This window comes from Entelurus aequoreus, linkage group LG26 (genome assembly GCF_033978785.1).
Source record: "Entelurus aequoreus isolate RoL-2023_Sb linkage group LG26, RoL_Eaeq_v1.1, whole genome shotgun sequence".
Classification (NCBI taxonomy): domain Eukaryota; kingdom Metazoa; phylum Chordata; class Actinopteri; order Syngnathiformes; family Syngnathidae; genus Entelurus; species Entelurus aequoreus.
This window is the reverse complement of record NC_084756.1, coordinates 7,232,427-7,255,244: the sequence shown is the minus strand read 5'-3', so window position 1 is coordinate 7,255,244 and position 22,818 is coordinate 7,232,427. Positions and strand designations below refer to the sequence as shown.

Here is a 22,818-nt window from a genome sequence, read left to right as displayed (position 1 = left end):
GTGTAAGTTACCCATGTCTTGGGCACTAATACACCCCCATACCATCACACATGCTGACGTTTACACTTTCACCCTAGAACAGTCCGGATGGTTCTTTTCCTCTTTGGTCCACAGTTTCCAAAAACAATTTGAAATGTGGACTCGTCAGACCACAGAACACTTTTCCACTTTGCATCAGTCCATCTTAGATGAGCTCGGGCCCAGCGAAGCGTTTCTGGGTGTTGTTGATAAATGGCTGTGGCTTTACATAGTAGAGTTTTAACTTGCACTTACAGATGTAGCGACCAACTGTAGTTACTGACAGTGGTTTTCTGAAGTGTTCCTGAGCCCATGTGGTGATATCATTTACACACTTTTTGATGCAGTACCGCCTGAGGGATCCGAGGTGCGTAATATCATGGCTTACCTGCAGTGATTTCTCCAGATTCTCTGAACCTTTTGATGATATTATGGAACGTAGATGGTGAAATCCCTAAATTCCTTGCAATAGTTAATTGAGAAATGTTGTCCTTAAACAATTTGCTCAGGCATTTGTTGACAAAGTGGTGACCCTCGCACCGTCCTTGTTTGTGAATGACTGAGCATTTCATGGAAGCTGCTTTTATACCCAATCATGGCACCCACCTGTTCCCAATTAGCCTGTTCACCTGTGGGATGTTCCAAATAAGTCTTTGATGAGCATTCCTCAACTTTCTCACTCTTTTTTGCCACTTGTGCCAGCTTTTTTGAAACATGTTGCAGGCATCAAATTACAAATGAGCTAATATTTGCCAAAAATACCAAAGTTTTGTCAGTGTGAACATGAAATATCTTGTCTTTGCAGTCTATTCAATTGAATATAAGTTGAAAAGGATTTGTTGTATTCTCTTTTTATTTACCATTTACACAACCTGACAACTTCACTGCTTTTGAGGTTTGAAGAAAGAAATCAAATATTCAAACTCACAATTTGCAACAGCCGTCAGAAGTGGTAAGGCACGCTCATAGTTGGTTGATTGGAGTGGAAGTGGTGGACAAACTCTCTCACCTCGTCCCACAAGATTACAAATGACCTTGCGAGTATAAACCTGCAAGCTAATCAATGTTTTGATGTGGTTGGGCAATGGTGGCCTGAAGAACATCAAGTCAATATGAGCAGTGTGACTCGTTATAAGTCGACATGGCACTTCCTGGTGTTGCAACCTATGATTGGATACTCACTTGTGACCACAAGTGAGTATCCAATCACAGGAGGCGTTCATGTGTGGCAGCCGAGGGAGGCCCACTCTTGGATCTGATTGGCCATCACAACAGTCGACTGTACTTGACCCACATTGTTGATCCTGAAGACTTGGGACATATTTCATGCAACTACAAACCCCGTTTCCATATGAGTTGGGAAATTGTGTTGGATGTAAATATAAACGGAATACAATGATTTGCAAATCATTTTCAACCCATATTCAGTTGAATATGCTAAAAAGACAACATATTTGATGTTCAAACTCATAAACATTTTTTTTTGTGCAAATAATCATTAACTTTAGAATTTGATGGCAGCAACACGTGACAAAGAAGTTGGGAAAGGTGGCAATAAATACTGATAAAGTTGAGGAATGCTCATCAAACACTTATTTGGAACATCCCACAGGTGAACAGGCAAATTGGGAACAGGTGGGTGCCATGATTGGGTATAAAAGCAGCTTCCATGAAATGCTCAGTCATTCACAAACAAGGATGGGGCGAGGGTCACAACTTTGTCAACAAATGCCTGAGCAAATTGTTGAACAGTTTAAGAAAACCCTTTCTCAACCAGCTATTGCAAGGAATTGAGGGATTTCACCATCTACGCTCCGTAATATCATCAAAGGGTTCAGAGAATCTGGAGAAATCACTGCACGTAAGCAGCTAAGCCCGTGACCTTCCATCCCTCAGGCTGTACTGCATCAACAATCCACATCAGTGTGTAAAGGATATCACCACATGGGCTCAGGAACACTTCAGAAACCCACTGTCAGTAACTACAGTTGGTCGCTACATCTGTAAGTGCAAGTTAAAACTCTCCTATGCAAGGCGTAAACCGTTTATCAACAACACCCAGAAACGCCGTCGGCTTCGCTGGGCCTGAGCTCATCTAAGATGGACTGATACAAAGTGGAAAAGTGTTCTGTGGTCTGACGAGTCCACATTTCAAATTGTTTTTGGAAACTGTGGACGTTGTGTCCTCCGGACCAAAGAGGAAAAGAACCATCCGGATTGTTATAGGCGCAAAGTGGAAAAGGCAGCATGTGTGATGGTATGGGGGTGTATTAGTGCCCAAGACATGGGTAACTTACACATCTGTGAAGGCGCCATTAATGCTGAAAGGTACATACAGCTTTTGGAGCAACATATGTTGCCATCCAAGCAACGTTACCATGGACGCCCCTGCTTATTTCAGCAAGACAATGCCAAGCCACGTGTTACATCAACGTGGCTTCATGGTAAAAGAGTGTGGGTACTAGACTGGCCTGCCTGTAGTCCAGACCTGTCTCCCATTGAAAATGTGTGGCGCATTATGAAGCCTAAAATAGCACAAGGGAGACCCCCGGACTGTTGAACAACTTAAGCTGTACATCAAGCAAGAATGGGAAAGACTTCCACCTGAGAAGCTTCAAAAATGTGTCTCCTCAGTTCCCAAACCTTTACTGAGTGTTGTTAAAAGGAAAGGCCATGTAACACAGTGGTGAACATGCCCTTTCCCAACTACTTTGAAATTCTAAGTTAATTATTATTTGCAAAAAAAAAAATCAAGTTTATGAGTTTGAACATCAAATATGTTGTCTTTGTAGCATATTCAACTGAATATGAGTTGAAAATGATTTGCAAATCATTGTATTCCGTTTATATTTACATCTAACACAATGTCCCAACTCATATGGAAACGGGGTTTGTAGTTAGCTGAAGTCTGTTTGGATTAAAGCTCTAACATAACAAGAGCAACACTGGAGCCTAACATGACATGACCTATACCTTTTATATTTAGGGAAAGTCAATTAAAAATCAAATCAACTTTTATCAATTCCTGCTCATGATTCATGTTGGGCCAGCAGAGAAGGTGCACCACTGTCATCAACACACAATAGGAACATGTGTGCCTTCTCAACACGTCCAAGTGGAGTCAGTGTTGGGTCTGACCCAGGACCTGCACAACTCACAGCTGGACATAGCACTAATAATTTACCCTGAAGTGGTCCACAGCTCGCCGTGTCACTGGCGCCACGACTTGCGGCTGAGCACGCACACGCAGGCCACGTTGATGCGGATGAGCCTCCAGGCCACCAGCTTCTTGAAGGAGGTCAAGGCGCGGACGAAGGTGTGCGAGTTGGTGCAGTGAGAGTTCCAGTGGCGGCCGTCGATGCCCAGGCACCCCGAGTCCCCCGCCTGCGAGCTGTGACACGTGGTCTCGAAGAAGTACTGCTTCTTGTTGACATTGTTGATGTTGACGTTTGGCAGCACCGTCACCTCATTCCCCGAGATGTCCGTGGCCTTGGTCTTGTTGCCCACCCACACGCTGACGCTCTCGCACACAGAGTACACGCCTCGGCCCTGAGGCTGGCCCGCTCGCCTTCGGCTTCTACGCCCCGCGGGTTCGGCGTCGGGGGGCTGGACGCTGAAGAGCACCCTGGGGGAGAGTCTGCGCCGCTTGTTGAAGATCTTAGGGCCCACTCTTGGATCGGAGTCGCCCGGAGCCTCCTGGTGTGCGGTGGGGGCGCCGCCCGAGTCCTCCTTGATGGCGGCCGCGGCCTGGGCACTGAAGAAAAGCAACAGGACCAGCATAGATGACCTCATGGGCACACCGCCTGTGGGGACAGCACACCTTCAGTCTCAACCACCCGGACCTTCTAATCACCTGTTCAACCATTTACCTGCACCGACTGACTGGCCTGAAAGTCCAGGTTTTTGTAAACAAGGAAGACCATCTACATCTTTTTGTGGCAGCAGAACCAAGTAACTAACATACCTTATTTTTCAGACTGCAAGGCGCACTTCTAATCCTTTCATTTTCTCACAATGCGCCTTATAACCCGGTGCGCCTGATGTACGGAATCATTCGGGTTGTGCTTACCCACCTCCAAGCTATTTTATTTGTGGCAGTAGAAACACTTAATGCGTTCAAACACTAAGACCAGACATAATGTGTTCAATCATTAAGACCAGCGTTAATGTGTTCACACACTAAGACCAGACTTAATGTGTTCACACACTAAGACCAGACTTAATGTGTTCAATCATTAAGACCAGCGTTAATGTGTTCACACACTAAGACCAGACTTAATGCGTTCACACACTAAGACCAGTCTTAATGTGTTCAATCATTAAGACCAGCGTTAATGTGTTCACACACTAAGACCAGACTTAATGCGTTCACACACTAAGACCAGACTTAATGTGTTCAATCATTAAGACCAGCGTTAATGTGTTCACACACTAAGACCAGACTTAATGCGTTCACACAGTAAGACCAGACTTAATGCGTTCACACACTAAGACCAGACTTAATGCGTTCAAACACTAAGACCAGACTTAATGCCTTCACACACTAAGACCAGACTTAATGTGTTCAATCATTAAGACCAGCGTTAATGTGTTCACACACTAAGACCAGACTTAATGCGTTCACACACTAAGACCAGACTTAATGCGTTCACACACTAAGACCAGACTTAATGCGTTCAAACACTAAGACCAGACTTAATGCGTTCACACACTAAGACCAGACTTAATGCGTTCACACACTAAGACCAGCGTTAATGTGTTCACACACTAAGACCAGACTTAATGCGTTCACACACTAAGACCAGACTTAATGCGTTCACACACCAAGACCAGACTTAATGCATTCACAAACTAAGACCAGCGTTAATATGTTCACACACTAAGACCAGACTTAATGTGTTCACACACTAAGACCAGACTTAATGTGTTCACACTAAGACCAGACTTAATGTGTTCACACACTAAGACCAGACTTAATGTGTTCACACACTAAGACCAGACTTAATGTGTTCACACACTAAGACCAGACCTAATGTGTTCACACAGTAAGACCAGACTTAATGTGTTCAAACACTAAGACAAAACTTGATGCCTTCACACACTAAGACCAGACCTAATGTGTTCACACACTAAGACCAGCGTTAATGCGTTCACACACTAAGACCAGTGTTAATGCGTTCACACACTAAGACCAGACTTAATGTGTTTACACACTAAGACCACACTTAATGTGTTCACACACTAAGACCAGACGTAATTTGTTCAAACACTAAGACCACACTTAATGTGTTCACACACTAAGACCAAACTTAATGTGTTCACACACTAAGAACAGACCTAATGCGTTCACACACTAAGACCAGACTTAATGCGTTCACACACTAAGACCAGACTTAATGCGTTCACACACTAAGACCAGACTTAATGTGTTCATACACTAAGACCAGACTTAATGCATTCACAAACTAAGACCAGCGTTAATGTGTTCACACACTAAGACCAGACTTAATGCGTTCACACACTAAGACCAGACTTAATGCGTTCACACACTAAGACCAGACTTAATGCATTCACAAACTAAGACCAGCGTTAATGTGTTCACACACTAAGACCAGACTTAATGTGTTCACACACTAAGACCAGACTTAATGTGTTCACACTAAGACCAGACTTAATGTGTTCACACACTAAGACCAGACTTAATGTGTTCACACACTAAGACCAGACCTAATGTGTTCACACAGTAAGACCAGACTTAATTTGTTCAAACACTAAGACCACACTTAATGTGTTCACACACTAAGACCAGACTTGATGTGTTCACACACTAAGACCAGACTTAATGTGTTCACACACTAAGATCAGACCTAATGTGTTCACACAGTAAGACCAGACTTAATGTGTTCAAACACTAAGACCAGACTTAATGCCTTCACACACTAAGACCAGACCTAATGTGTTCACACAGTAAGACCAGCCTTAATGCGTTCACACACTAAGACCAGTGTTAATGCGTTCACACACTAAGACCAGACTTAATGTGTTCACACACTAAGACCAGACTTAATTTGTTCAAACACTAAGACCACACTTAATGTGTTCACACACTAAGACCAGACTTAATGTGTTCACACACTAAGAACAGACCTAATGTGTTCACACACTAAGACCAGACTTAATGCGTTCACACACTAAGACCAGACTTAATGCGTTCAAACACTAAGACCGGACTTAATGTGTTCACACACTAAGACCAGACCTAATGTGTTCACACACTAAGACCAGACTTAATGGGTTCACACACTAAGACCAGACTTAATGTGTTCACACACTAAGACCAGACTTAATGTGTTCACACACTAAGACCAGACCTCATGTGTTCACACAGTAAGACCAGACTTAATTTGTTCAAACACTAAGACCACACCTAATGTGTTCACACACTAAGACCAGACTTAATGTGTTCACACACTAAGACCAGACTTAATGTGTTCACACACTAAGACCAGACCTAATGTGTTCACACAGTAAGACCAGACTTAATGTGTTCAAACACTAAGACCAGACTTAATGCCTTCACACACTAAGACCAGACCTAATGTGTTCACACACTAAGACCAGACTTAATGTGTTCACACACTAAGACCAGCGTTAATGCGTTCACACACTAAGACCAGTGTTAATGCGTTCACACACTAAGACCAGACCTAATGTGTTCACACACTAAGACCAGACTTAATGTGTTCACACACTAAGACCAGACTTAATTTGTTCAAACACTAAGACCACACTTAATGTGTTCACACACTAAGACCAGACTTAATGTGTTCACACACTAAGACCAGACTTAATGTGTTCACACACTAAGAACAGACCTAATGTGTTCACACACTAAGACCAGACTTAATGCGTTCACACACTAAGACCAGACTTAATGCGTTTAAACACTAAGACCGGACTTAATGTGTTCACACACTAAGACCAGACCTAATGTGTTCACACACTAAGACCAGACTTAATGTGTTCACACACTAAGACCAGACTTAATGCGTTCAAACACTAAGACCAGACTTAATGTGTTCACACACTAAGACCAGACTTAATGTGTTCACACACTAAGACCAGACTTAATGTGTTCACACACTAAGACCAGACCTAATGTGTTCACACAGTAAGACCAGACTTAATGTGTTCAAACACTAAGACCAGACTTAATGCCTTCACACACTAAGACCAGACCTAATGTGTCCACACAGTAAGACCAGACTTAATGTGTTCACACACTAAGACCAGCGTTAATGCGTTCACACACTAAGACCAGTGTTAATGCGTTCACACACTAAGACCAGACCTAATGTGTTCACACACTAAGACCAGACTTAATGTGTTCACACACTAAGACCAGACTTAATTTGTTCAAACACTAAGACCACACTTAATGTGTTCACACACTAAGACCAGACTTAATGTGTTCACACACTAAGACCAGACTTATTGTGTTCACACACTAAGAACAGACCTAATGTGTTCACACACTAAGACCAGACTTAATGCGTTCACACACTAAGACCAGACTTAATGCGTTCAAACACTAAGACCGGACTTAATGTGTTCACACACTAAGACCAGACTTAATGTGTTCACACACTAAGACCAGACTTAATGTGTTCACACACTAAGAACAGACCTAATGTGTTCACACACTAAGACCAGACTTAATGCGTTCACACACTAAGACCAGACTTAATGCGTTCAAACACCAAGACCGGACTTAATGTGTTCAAACACTAAGACCAGACCTAATGTGTTCACACACTAAGACCAGACTTAATGCGTTCACACACTAAGACCGAACTTAATGTGTTCACACACTAAGACCAGACTTAATGCGTTGACACACTAAGACCAGACTTAATGTGTTCACACACTAAGACCAGACTTAATGTGTTCACACACTAAGACCAGGCTTTAGTAGAACTGAAGGTGACATAATGTAAGTGAATGTGTGAGTGAGTGAGTGAGTGAGTGAGTGAGTGAGTGAGTGAGTGAGTGAGTGAGTGAGTGAGTGAGTGAGTGACAGAACTTGGAATAGTCCAGTGTCAAACCAGTTCTTACTCCTGTGGACCTCAGCCAAGGTTCATTTGGAGTCTGAGTGCTAATAATCTTCTTGTCATCCTTCTTAGCAAACAGTGACAGTAGACATGTTGCTACCTGTGATGGCACTGTTGGCGGGCTGTTTTCGCTTAGGGGGCGGGGCTTTACTGTACTATTACAGTTGGCACTGGTCACGTGACTCCTGATTACACCTTGTGAAGTCTCAAAGTAATACTTAGACTCACACGGTTTTCATTGAGGGCCACACGGTCCTCAGAGGGCCCGCCTGACTGTGAACCATCTTGTTACACAATGACTTACGTACAATGTGGAAAAAGACTACAATGTACGTTAGTTTTGGCATCTTGGTGTCGGACATCTTTACCTTCTCAGAGTCTCCTGGAGAACTGGACCACCTGGTCTGAGGCACCTAGAGGGTGTGAAGAGCTGCCTTGGGACCTCCTGCCATGTGGCCTCCTGCCAGTCCAGACTCCTGTGACCTGCAACTGACACACCAGCAGACTTTCAGTGACTTGCCAATACTGTTGTGCTGACAGTAGTGTTGACTTTCAGCTTAGACACCAGCAGACTTTCAGTGACCTGAGAACATTGTTGTGCTGACAGTAGTGTTGACTTTCAGCTGAGACACCAGCAGACATTCAGTGACCTGCCTACGCTGTTGTGCTGACGGTAGTGTTGACTTTCAGCTGAGACATCAGCAGACATTCAGTGACCTGCCAACACTGTTGTGCTGACAGTAGTGTTGACTTTCAGCTGAGAGACCAGCAGACTTTCAGTGACCTGAGAACACTGTTGTGCTGACAGTAGTGTTGACTTTCAGCTGAGAGACCAGCAGACTTTCGGTGACCTGAGAACACTGTTGTGCTGACAGTAGTGTTGACTTTCAGCTGAGCCACCAGCAGACTTTCAGTGACCTGAGAACACTGTTGTGCTGACAGTAGTGTTGACTTTCAGCTGAGAGACCAGCAGACTTTCAGTGACCTGAGAACACTGTTGTGCTGACAGTAGTGTTGACTTTCAGCTGAGCCACCAGCAGACTTTCAGTGACCTGAGAACACTGTTGTGCTGACAGTAGTTTTGACTTTCAGCTGAGAGACCAGCAGACTTTCAGTGACCTGAGAACACTGTGGTGCTGACAGTAGTGTTGACTTTCAGCTGAGAGACCAGCAGACTTTCAGTGACCTGAGAACACTGTTGTGCTGACAGTAGTGTTGACTTTCAGCTGAGAGACCAGCAGACTTTCAGTGACCTGAGAACACTGTTGTGCTGGCAGTAGTGTTGACTTTCAGCTGAGAGACCAGCAGACTTTCAGTGACCTGAGAACACTGTTGTGCTGACAGTAGTGTTGACTTTCAGCTGAGAGACCAGCAGACTTTCAGTGACCTGAGAACACTGTTGTGGTGACAGTAGTGTTGACTTTCAGCTGAGAGACCAGCAGACTTTCAGTGACCTGAGAACACTGTTGTGGTGACAGTAGTGTTGACTTTCAGCTGAGAGACCAACATACTTTCAGTGACCTGAGAATACTGTTGTGGTGACAGTAGTGTTGACTTTCAGCTGAGAGACCAACAGACTTTCAGTGACCTGAGAACACTGTTGTGCTGACAGTAGTGTTGACTTTCAGCTGAGAGACCAGCAGACTTTCAGTGACCTGAGAACACTGTTGTGCTGCCACAGTTGCACTGAAAGTCTGCTGGTCTCTCAGCTGAAAGTCAACACTACTGTCAGCACAACAGTGTTCTCAGGTCCTATACATGTATGTATATATATATACACACACACACACACACACATATATATATATATATATATATATATATATATATATATATATATATATATATATATATATATATATATATATATATATATATATATATATAAATAAATATATATACTGTATATCAGGGGTCACCAACCTTTTTGAAACCAAGGGTTACTTCTTGGGTACTGATTAATGCGAAGGGCTACCAGTTAGATACACACTTAAAAAATTGCCAGAAGTAGCCAACTTGCTCAATTTACCTTTAACTCTGTTATTATTAATAATTAATGATATTTATCTTTGTGGAAACACTGATCATCTTAATGATTTCTCACAATAAATATATATAGAAACAGATAAATACCAATATGCAACACTTTATTTTTATATTTTCTCTAAGTGCACATTTTTCAAATTGAACATTTTCAAATGATCACTTCTAAGACAGTCTTGTGAAATCACAATATCCCATTTTAACTAGCTAGCCACTAACATTTTTGAACAAATCATGAATTACTTTGCACCATGTTTGTACAAATAATAACTCATGTAAAATACAAAAGTAAACTCTCAAATTTTTAAATCATGTCACACTTTGAACTGGACACCAAATCTGTTATCTGTTTCTTTGTCAGTTAGTGGGAAGCCTGGCATTGCATGCTGTTAACTAGTGTGTTGTACTCTGGTGTGTAACTTGACACTGCAACTCTGAGTGAGTCTTGCAGATGTGCATCAGTGAGGCGTGTTCTGTGTTTGTTCTTGATGAAGTTCATGTCAGAAAAGGCTGATTCACAAAGATAAGATTTTTCCTCATTGTTTGCGGAACCTTCTTAATCTTTTGGACATATTTTCACAGCAATCTGGCCTTAAGCTTGATTATGATAAATGTAAAATGTTAAGGATCGGAAATCTAAAGGGAACGTCCTTTCGAATGGAATGCAAAGTGTTTTGTTTATGAATTATATGCAATCTGTTGTGTTCCCTAATTTTTTTCTGTGTACATGAATGAAGGTGTGTGTTGCTGAGTCCGACTTGGACTCAGCAACACAAATAAATAAATAAATAAAAAACATTTTCTTGGATAAAAAAGAAAGTAAAACAATATAAAAATAATTACATAAAAAACAGTAATTAATGAAAATGTTAGTGGACCAGCAGCCTATACAATCATGTGTGCTTCAGGGACTGTGTCCCTTGCAGATGTGTTGTCTATGTTGTGTTTAGGGACTGTGTCCCTTGCAGATGTGTTGTCAATGTTGTGTTCAGGGACTGTGTCCCTTGCAGATGTGTTGTCTATGTTGTGGGAACCAGAATATTGGTAGCATAAATAAATAACCCCTTTTGTGTGGATGAGTGTGCATGGGGGAGGTTGTTTGGGTTGATGCACTGATTGAAAGTGTATCTTGTGTTTTTTCTATGTAGATTTAATTTTTTTTTAAAAATAATAAAAATTATTTTTATTTTTTTTTATTTTTTTTTTACATTTTTTTTATTTTTTTTATTTTTTATAACAGGCCCGCGGGCGACTCATTTGGTCCCTACGGGCGACCTGGTGCCCGCGGGCACCGCGTTGGTGACCCCTGCTGTATATATATATATATATATATATATATATATATATATATATATATATATATATATATATATATATATATATATATATATATATATATATATATATATATATATATATATATATATTTATATAAATATATATACTGTATATACTGTATATATATATATATATATATATATATATATATATATATATATATATATATATATATATATATATATATATATATATATATATATATATATATATATATACTTATATATATATATATATATATATATATATATATATATATATATATATATATATATATATATATATATATATATATATATATATATATATATATATATATATATATATATATATATATATATATATATATATATATATATATATGGGCTCATACAAGTCACCCAGGGCAATCTATGGTAAAGCCACCTGTGCAGTTGTCCCTAACAACCAAACAGGACAGTTCTTCAGAACCATAGTAGGTGTCAGTTAAGGATGGATTCTCTACCCCACCTTGTTCAGTCTATTCCCGGAGAGACTCCTGCCGGAACCTACACCAGCACCAGACTACAATATCCATAAATGGCAGGCCCATCTGCAAGGCCAACACTGTCATAAACATATGGCCTATAATGAAACCACACTAAACAACACTGTCATAAACATATGCCATATAGTGAAACCACACTAAACAACACTGTCATAAACATATGCCATGTAGTGAAACCACACTAAACAACACTGTCATAAACATATGCCATGTAGTGAAACCACACTAAACAACACTGTCATAAACATATGCCATATAGTGAAACCACACTAAACAACACTGTCATAAATATGTGCCATATAGTGAAACCACATTAAACAACACTGTCATAAACGTATGCCATCTAGTGAAACCACACTACACAACACTGTCATAAATATGTGCCATATAGTGAAACCACACTTAACAACACTGTCCTAAACATATGCCATATTGGGAAACCCAGTGACGTGCGGTGAGGTTCATGGCTGGTGAGGCACTGACTTCATCACAGTCAGATTTACAAACATATGAACCCTAAAGAATATCTTATTCACCATTTGATTGGCAGCAGTTAAGGGGTTATGTTTAAAAGCTCATACCAGCATTCTTTACATATACAAACTGTAGCACACAAAAAAGCACATTTAATAAAAAAAAACTTATTATGGTCTTTCCTTTACTTATAAATGAAGTCCATGCGCCGCTCCTTCTGAATAAAAGCATCGATAACTTGTTTATAGAAGTCTTCCTTATCTTTCTTCAGTTTTAAAAGTCTCTCTGTCTCGATGGAGATCTTCCTTTAATTATTACCTCCTGCTTCCATTGAAAGTCCAGTTTAGAAAACTGTTTTATTTTAGATATGTAATCCTCCATGTTAAAAGTCCAGGCGAGAGGAAAAAATAAACGCTGCACTTGACTTGCTAACTGTTGCTGCTTGTTGTCACTTATTCTGCAGCCGAGTAGTCGCAAGAATGATCCCTGGGATCACTAGCGCCCTCTACCACCAGGAGGTGGGAGAACTGCGAGCCTCACCCAGGGCGTCTTCACAGCCGTTTTATGATTGCTCAGCACAAGAAATACGTTACACACATACAGTTGTTGACAAAATACACTGTACATTATATACCTCAGCTAACTAAACTATGGAAATGTATAATATAATTCATATAGCAATACAGTCTCACTGCACAGCAGGCCAGCAGTTAGCCGAGTCATTGCGCAATCCATGGTGAGGCTCAACTGGCTGCTGACTCACCGCAAGTCTCTTCTCACTATTTGAACGGCAAATGTGAAAATTAAGCGATTTTGAATAAAAATAATCTAAAACTGGTGAAGTTAAATAGAAAATAACTTTATAGTATAATCACTGGATACATATAACAATTTAATTTTTTTTTTTCTTCTTACATTTTTTTTCTTTCCATGATAGCACGTGAGGCCCCGCCTCACCTGCCTCCCCTGACTGCACGTCACTGGGGAAACCACACTAAACAACACTGTCATAAAATGTGCCATATTGTGAAACCACAGTAAACCACACATTCATAAATATATACCTGTTTTTTTACTGTTGTACCTCGTTTTACTGTTGAAACTTGTTTTTAATGACTACTGCTGCAAACCAAATTGCCCCTCGGGACAATAAGGATTTTCTAAGTCTAAGTCTAAGTCAGACTAAACAACACTGTCATAAACATTTGCCATATAGTGAAACCACACTAAACAACACTAAGACAAACATGTGCCATATAGTGAAACCACACTAAACAACACTGTCGTAAACATCCGATCGAAACCAATCCACTTTAATTATATAGCACATTTAAACAACAAAAATGTTTCCAAAGTGCTGCACAACAATATTAAAAATAATATTAAAAACAATAATAAAAACAATATTAAAAACAATAACAATAACAAGTATTATCCTTAGCTCCACCAATGACTGAAAAAAAACAAAAAAATAAATAAATATGGAACCAATATAAAAACAATATAAAAATACATATGATTAAAAACGATTTTAAAGGGAAAAAACAATTAAAACAGTAAATAGAAATCACAATTTATAAAAAAAACCACAGAGGACAACAGAGGACAGAGGACCACACAACTCACATAGTGTTAAAACATGTGCCATATTCTGAAACCACACTAAACAACACTGTCATAAACATGTGCCATAGAGTGAAATCACATTAAACAACACTTTCATAAATGTGTGCCATATAGTGAAACCACACTAAAAAAAACACTGTCATAAACATGTGCCATAGAGTTGAAATCACACTAAACAACACCGTCATAAATATGTGCCATATAGTGAAATCACACTAAAAAACACTGTCGTGAAAATGTGCCATATTGTGAAACCACAATAAACAACACTGTCATAAACATGTGCCATATAGTGAAACTGTTACAATAATTATGTACACTACCGTTCAAAAGTTTGGGGTCACCCAAACAATTTTGTGGAATAGCCTTCATTTCTAAGAACAAGACTAGACTGTCGAGTTTCAGATGAAAGTTCTCCTTTTCTGGCCATTTTGAGCGTTTAATTGACCCCACAAATGTGATGCTCCAGAAACTCAATCTGCTCAAAGGAAGGTCAGTTTTGTAGCTTCTGTAACGAGCTAAACTGTTTTCAGATGTGTGAACATGATTGCACAAGGGTTTTCTAATCATCAATTAGCCTTCTGAGCCAATGAGCAAACACATTGTACCATTAGAACACTGGAGTGATTGTTGCTGGAAATGGGCCTCTATACACCTATGTAGATATTGCACCAAAAACCAGACATTTGCAGCTAGAATAGTCATTTACCACATTAGCAATGTATAGAGTGTATTTCTTTAAAGTTAAGACTAGTTTAAAGTTATCTTCATTGAAAAGTACAGTGCTTTTCCTTCAAAAATAAGGACATTTCAATGTGACCCCAAACTTTTGAACGGTAGTGTATATATTATCACACAACTCCTATGCTTAAGGGCCGTTGCTATAGTTATTATCAATTGTGCTGAAGTTGTACTTTTCTATCTGTGCAAAGGGACAACTGGCAATCCAAAAGATTGCGAGTTATCTTGTATCAGTGTTTGTGTCCAGACTCGGCCTGCTGACTGCCAAGACCGAACATCGAGTACCGAGACGCAGACAAAGCAGAGACAGGGCGATATCACGAGTGTCAGCACATTTGCATTTCTGAATAATCATATATTGTGTATAACTGGGGCAGCTGAAATTACCCCGCTTCCTTCAGCAGCAGCCTCAGTGATGTAACCAATGAACTCCCAAATAAATACAGGAACACATGGGCTGGACTTTAGAGCGTAGGTTGGATCTGTAACTAAGAAGTACAGCCAATGCGTCTCTCCTCATTGAACCAAATTGAACTTTGTCTCTGCATGATTCCTTGCTTCTGGTCTGTTTAATAGATGTCATCAGTGTTTGAACCTGACATCTTCTTGGTCCTTCGAGCCGGATTCCAACACGTCTGACGATTCCAGCCGGGTGAGTAAAACCAGAAGACCATGGTAACCATCTCCCAGTTAGGATCTGCTTTTCTTCCCCCGGCTGGGATCTGAGGATTGACGGGAAAAACCGAGGACAAGAGTGAGGAACGCAGATTTCAGCGAGTATGTTTTGAATTACAAAGGAAAAATAGTGTGTGACTGAGGGTTACGACGCATAGACAAACCCTGTAAATCCTAGGCTCGAACAGGTAAAAAGCCAAAGAATCAGAAGGACGGCGGAGTCCACAAAAACGGAAAATTCCGTAAAATTCAACATTGAAAATAAGCCAAATTAAGGACAGCGGAGTCCACGTAAAAAACAAAAATTCTAAAACTTGAGAGGCCAATATTCTGAAGGACGGCAGAGTCCACAAAAACTGAAAAGTCCGTAAAACGAGTGTGAAAGGTGTTAACGTGAGAGTGTGTGGGAGTGATCGCCTTTAGCCACTAGGCGATCACTCCCACTCCATACTAAAGTTGTGAGAAGTAATAGTGGGCTTTTGTAGAAGCTCTAGGCAAGACATCTCCACTGGGGGACAACCTCCAGTAGAAGCGATGTGTACCACAGTAATAAATTAAACCGCTATCTTACAACAAAGACAAAAGTAATCCTTATAAGTTCGGCTCTGTAGGGGACGACGGATTACTCCAAATTCTCAAAATGGGAAAAGGGACAAGTAAACCAAAGGTTAGTCCAAAAGACGAGTTAAAATGTAAAGACTGGAAAGCAGTAGAAAAAACAAATCCAGACTTACTGAAATTTCTCGATGACTGGATCTCAAAACATGAATTTACCGGACGCCTCAAAGTAGATGATATATTAAATTTGCGGGAATCAATAATACAAAAATGCGGAAATAACAAAAAGAAACTGGCCAGAATGGGGTGGGAACACATGGAGTGCTGGATGAGGATGGCTCAAAGAAAGGAAGAACAGGAAGAAAGGGAAAGAAAAGAAAAAGAAGAGGAAAAAGAAAGGGCTAAGAGAGACGAAAAGCTTATGTTTCATAGAGCAGAAGATGATGAGACAGGCCCAGTTAGGAGAAGAAATAGGCAAATTGCAAGGGAAGATAGTGAGGAAGAAGTACAGACAGAAGCTGCCACACCCAGCGCTCCAACAACAACAAAACATAGATCAGCGTTAAACAAATTACGAAATCCACCACCATACAATGAAAGTGTATCGGAACAACCAACAGTAAGAGCAAAAAGGGACCCAAAAAACGCAGACCTGAAATGGTCTATTTCAATCTATTACAACCAAAATAGAGGACGAGGTAGAGGACAACAACGACAACAGCAATTACACCCTGCTGCATGTTGGAGTTGTGGGAAAGAAGGACATTTCGCACGAGACTGTCCTGAAAAAAAAGAGGAAAAAAAAGAAAAAACAACGATCAAGGTTACTCAGCATGACTGGGTCAGGAGACATCCAACTCTCCAAAAACCACACCAAAAGACATAGAAAATTATCAGAGTGATCATAAGGACATACTAAGTTATGAGAACTTAAGTGAACAAACAGCAAGTAAACCAGAAATAATAATTGAAATAAATGGCAAAGAAATCAAATTTCTGTGTGACACCGGATTAGGTAGAATTACATGTAGAGAATAAAACCAAGTGGAAATAAAATTTCTGCAAGAGCAGCAGACTGTCCAGTAAATTTACAAGGACGAGACGTGATGACTGTAGGTCAAGCCCCAGGTAGGGTTTGACCTACAGTCAAGCCCCACCTGGACCCACTCCAATTCGCCTACCAGCCCCGACTGGGAGTGGAGGATGCAGTCATCTACCTGCTGAACCGAGCCCACACTCACCTAGACAAGCCTGCGAGCAGTGTGAGGGTCATGTTTTTTTTATTTCTCCAGTGCTTTCGATACCATACGGCCTGGACTACTGGGTGTGAAGTTGGTAATGATGCAGGTGGAGGCCCCCTTGGTGTCCTGGGTTGTTGATTACCTGACTGACACACCACAGTACATGCGACTGCGGACTGTGTGTCTGACAGGCTGGTCAGCAACACCGGGGCCCCCCAGGGCACAGTCCTCTCCCCCTTCCTCTTCACCATCTACACCACCGATTTCCACTATCACTCAGAGTCCTGCAACCTTCAGAAGTTTTCTGATGACTCTGCGATAGTGGGGTGTTTTGAGGAAGGTGATGATGAGGAATACAGGGCACTGGTGGAGGACTTTGTCACATAGTGTGGAAAGAACCACCTCCAGCTCAATGTGACGAAGAGCAAGGAGCTGGTTGTGGACCTGGGAAGGAGGAGGAGTACTCCGGCGACCCCTGTTTCCATCCGGGGGGTCGATGTGGACATGGTTGAGGATTATAAATACCTGGGAGTACACATGGACAACAAGCTGAATGGGTCAAAACACGCTGAAGCACTCTACAAGAAGGGACACTCTACTTCCTCAGGAGGCTCGGATCCTTGAACGTCTGTACAAAGATGTTGAAGATGTTCTACGAGTCGGTGGTGGCGGGCGCCTTCTTGTACGCCGTGGCCTGCTGGGGCAGCGGGCTGAGAGCGAGGGACGCAAACAGACTGGACAAGTTGGTAGACAAGGCCAGTAACGTGGTGGGAGTGGAGCTAGACTCTCTGGCGGTGGTGTCAGAGAGGAGAAGTCTAGCAAAACTCCTAGCCATTATGGACAACACCTCCCACCCACTACACTCGGAGCACGTTCAGTGGAAGGCTCAGACTCCCAAAATGCAACACGGAACGACACAGGAGGTCCTTCATACCGACAGCCATCAGACTGTATAATGCATATGTTCCTTGACTGCACTTAAATGTAGAATATATGTAGAATATATTTATATTATTCATATATTATATATTATATATTATTTATTATTATTATTGTCTATTGTGAGTGAACTGTGGTGCTGAATTTCCCCCAGGGATCAATAAAGTACTTTCTATTCTATTCTATCTAATTCTATTATGAAGGAGGAATGACTGTTAAAAGACGACACCAATTAGAGAGGGAGTGATAAGAGATAAAGAGAGACGTATGACATTATATGGTTGTTGACCTTGTTGTATTTTATAAGACTGATTTATTGTTGGATTGATGTGTTGTTGAAAAGGAGAAAAATATAAAAATGGATGGTAAATTGGAGATTGTGAGTAGTGTGGATAGAGAGAGAGGTGAGGAGTGAGAGAAATATTTAAAAACAGATGAAGAAATAATAAAAAATAAATAAGAATAATGTAATGCAAAATGGAATAAACTAATGCAAACGCCAGATAATGTGAGGGTATTGAAATAAGATATGAAGAAAATGTAGACTGAAAATATATATAAATATATATATATATATATATATATATATATATATATATATATATATATGTATATATATATATATATATATATATATATATATATATATATATATATATATATATATATATATATATATATATATATATATATATATATATATATATATATATATATATATATATATATATATATATATAATTAAAATAATGGAACAAATAAAAACCTATCTTAATAACTATAATAAGAGTCAATATGTATAGCATGCTAAATTGATATAAAATAAGTTATATGTTTATAAGCTGATGAAAAAAATAAAAGAAAAACGCTCTTCGAGTGTTGCTCGCCTTATCTCTTAGGATGTGCACACACTTTGTGTGTGTGTGTGTGTGTGTGGCGCATTGGGAGTGGAGGTGTGAAAATTCATGTATTACTTGTACGTTTAAAGAAGGTTTAACTTTAAAGTGTAGTCTAACATTCTTAGGTTAGATTATGTTATAGACATTTGCAGTACACCATACATCTGGGTGCTGAGCTAAGATAAGATAATGGCATAACATAGAATAAATAAGGAGGCATGGCAATCACGACAGCTATCAGTTAGCGATAGACAACTGTTTGCTTTGAATATTGTTGAATAATAATTGCAAATACAAAATATAAAGAATTGGAAGAATGTCTTTTCTGAGTTGTAAAATTATAGTTTAATTCACTTATAGACAGTTTTTAGTGGGTTTAAAATGTTACTTAAAATTACATGAAGTAATACGTATAACATTTGAATTAGGAATATTGATTTAGTGTTTATTGGGACAATTAATGCTGTGATTTTAAACATCATATGCAGGATTGGACACATTTCACAGTGATTGATATCAGTAATGCATACTTGCATTCTTCTCGATACCAATAAGTCCATTTTAATTTGCATTTACTTATAAAGGGAAAATATACACGTATACAAGATTACCTCAAGGGTATGCAGAAAGTCCGACAATCTATTCACAAGCAATGCATGTCCAAATTCAACCCTCCAGGAGGAGGACAAAAGTCCTGATATACGTAGATGACATATTATTATTAGCATCACCGGATAAGGAAACTGTAGAAAAGACACATTAGCGTTATTAAATCATCTACATAGTGAAGGACACAAAGTAAGCAAAAGAAAAGTCCAGTTATGCAAAACAGAAGTAAAGTATCTAGGACATTCTCTAAACAAATATGGACACACTATTGTGGGAAGTAGAAAAACAGCAGTACTACAAGCACTTTAAACCACAAACAAAGAAGCAAATTATGTCATTTCTATGATTAACTAATTACTGTAGAAGTTGGATACCAAATTACGCTGAAATAGTAGCTCCTTTAAGTAAATTAATGTATGAAAAATATCTAAAAGTGTCATCACCTGTAGAGTGGAATTCAGAAGCTGAAGCAGCATTCTGTGAAATAAAAATAGAATAGGATGTGCGGTTGTTACAGAAACTAAAGTTATGAAAGCTATCAAATGACCATCAAATTACTCAGTGCAAGCTGCACAACTAGTAGCTCTAAAGCATGTCACTTAATGAAAGATCAAAAGGTTACAATACACACAGATAGCCAATATGCATTCTCAACAGTACACACATTTGCACAACACTGGCAAAATAGAGGACTGATAACGTCAACAGGAAAACCTGTAACACATGGAGAGCTATTCAAATAATTATTAAAAGCGGTACAGCTACCAGCTAAAATAGCAATATGCAAATGTGCGACACACACTAATGGAACTGACACAATATCACTAAGAAATGCGTTTGCGGACAAAACAGCAAAACAAGCAGCAGAAGAGGAAATACAAGTTTTTCAAACTACAAACTAGCGACATGAATAATGATATATTAAAAGACATGCAACAACAAAGTACTCCAAAAGAACAAGATAAATGGATAAAAAAACAAAAACGGAGCCACGTTGAACAAAGAAGACATCTATGTATGTCCAGACAATAAACCAATCTTACCAAAAAATCTGTATAAGTGGGCAGCAGTTTTGAGCCATGGTTGTTGTATTCATGTCTCAACAGGAGGGAAGATGAACCTTATACAGAAGTACTATACTACCTACGGCTTTTATTCTTATTAAAAAAAAAATTAAAAAAAATTGTAGGTCATGCATGACCTGTGCGAGGCACAATCCACAAGGGAATATGTGCCCACAACGAGGCCAATTCCCCAAACCACAACACCCGTTCCAGCATCTATGCATAGATTTTATTGATCTAAATAAGAGTGAAGGAAAACAGTATTGTCTGGTCATAGTAGATGCATTTTCAAAGTGGGTAGAAACATTTCCTACAGGAAAAACAGATGCGCTAACAGTAGCAAAAGCATTATGCAAAGATATAATACCAAGATATGGTATAAATAAATCTGTACAGTGACAATAGACCTCATTTTGTAAATCAATTAATCAATAATATAGGATCATTATTCCACATTGATCTCAAAAACCACTGTGCTTATCATCCACAAAGTGCAGAACAAGTGGAAAGGAAAAATGTAACAATTATAAACAGTCTAAAGAAATGTATGGAAGAAACAAAACGTCCATGGGCACAATGTATAGATTTAGTAAACATGTATATGAACATTACAAGTATAGCCCCATTAAACGACAAACAGGAAATGCTAAGGCGAGAAAAACGGACTATGTCGTCTGTTCGATAGATCTGATCCTAAAACCCAGGTCCAAATATAACAACCTGTGTCCCATGGGTAGTCTCGTGGGCCTACAATGAATCACTGATGTTTACGGTAGCTCCCAATACCACCTCTACAACACTACTTCCTGTAAGAAACTTAAAATGATTCCGAAATGGAAATCCCACCACGGCTACAGACTGGACTAATTACTGGTGGTACCTCACAGGCCATCCAATACTGGGGAAATAGGACACTCTGGTCACTACATATATTATATTATATTATATATTATATTTATTATTTTACTTATTTTTTTGTCTGGTTTTCTATTTGTTTTGTATCATCCCGTGAGGTGTATATATATATATTTTTTTTAAATATTTGGATGTATTTGTTTGGTTTGTATGCTTGTGAATCTGGGCTATCCATTAAGTAAGACTACTTATTATGTTGAAGGGGGCAGGAAATATAAGATTTTCTTCATCCTGTTCCTTCTCAAGCATAGGTGTGTAAATATGTGTTTAGTTGCTAAAGTTTAATTGTCTATTGAGAATGAATGAATGAATTACTGGCCCCGTGAGATAGTGAAGAAGCTAAATTCTTTAAAAGTCGAATAACTCTGAAACATCAAGGCCCAAATCTAGTGTTAACCATATCACTCCCTGATGGACGGATTAGACCACCCAATGCCACACTGTTCAACACATCCTGCTGGGGTTTACAATTATGGGCATGGTCAAGTGGACCAGCCCCATATTTCCCGGTGATTGTTTGCATAAATCAAACCATGCGCAACACCGAACAACCCAGAGTGAACACCTATACTAAACGCGCTGGAGTCACAGTTGTAAGCGTACCATTTGATGATGTTGATGAATGGTTCAAAGTAACAACTCGTGTGTAATAATTGGTTCCTCCTTTGGCTGTTAATAGGTTACTCATGGCGGAGCAAGCGGGAAAGGCTGCTAAAACTGATTGTGTTGTATGCCTAAACCCCAGACCATTACTCAAGATCATCCCGGCATCTATGAGTCAAAAATGTTTAATTCAATCAATCAATCAATCAATGTTTATTTATATAGCCCTAAATCACAAGTGTCTCAAAGGGCTGTACAAGCCACAACGACATCCTCGGTACAGAGCCCACATACGGGCAAGGAAAACTCACCCCAGTGGGACGTCAATGTGAATGACTATGAGAAACCTTGGAGAGGACCGCATATGTGGGTAACCCCCCCCTCTAGGGGAGACCGAAAGCAATGGATGTCGAGTGGGTCTGACATAATATTGTGAAA

The 22,818-nt window shown here is 39.6% G+C and overlaps 1 protein-coding gene across 1 annotated transcript in view; it reads right to left on the bottom strand.

The window, feature by feature from the left end:
- Positions 1-3,209: 3,209 nt before the first annotated feature.
- Positions 3,210-22,818, bottom strand: part of LOC133643296 (nerve growth factor-like) — a 67,080-nt gene continuing 47,471 nt past the window's right edge. The window contains exons 2-3 of the mRNA XM_062037782.1: positions 8,498-8,618; positions 3,210-3,821 (exon numbers count right to left, since the gene is read on the bottom strand). Of these exons, the coding sequence (XP_061893766.1) occupies positions 3,229-3,810 (582 nt within the window). The 5' untranslated portion in view covers positions 3,811-3,821; positions 8,498-8,618 and the 3' untranslated portion in view covers positions 3,210-3,228. The remainder of the gene's footprint in view (positions 3,822-8,497; positions 8,619-22,818) is intronic.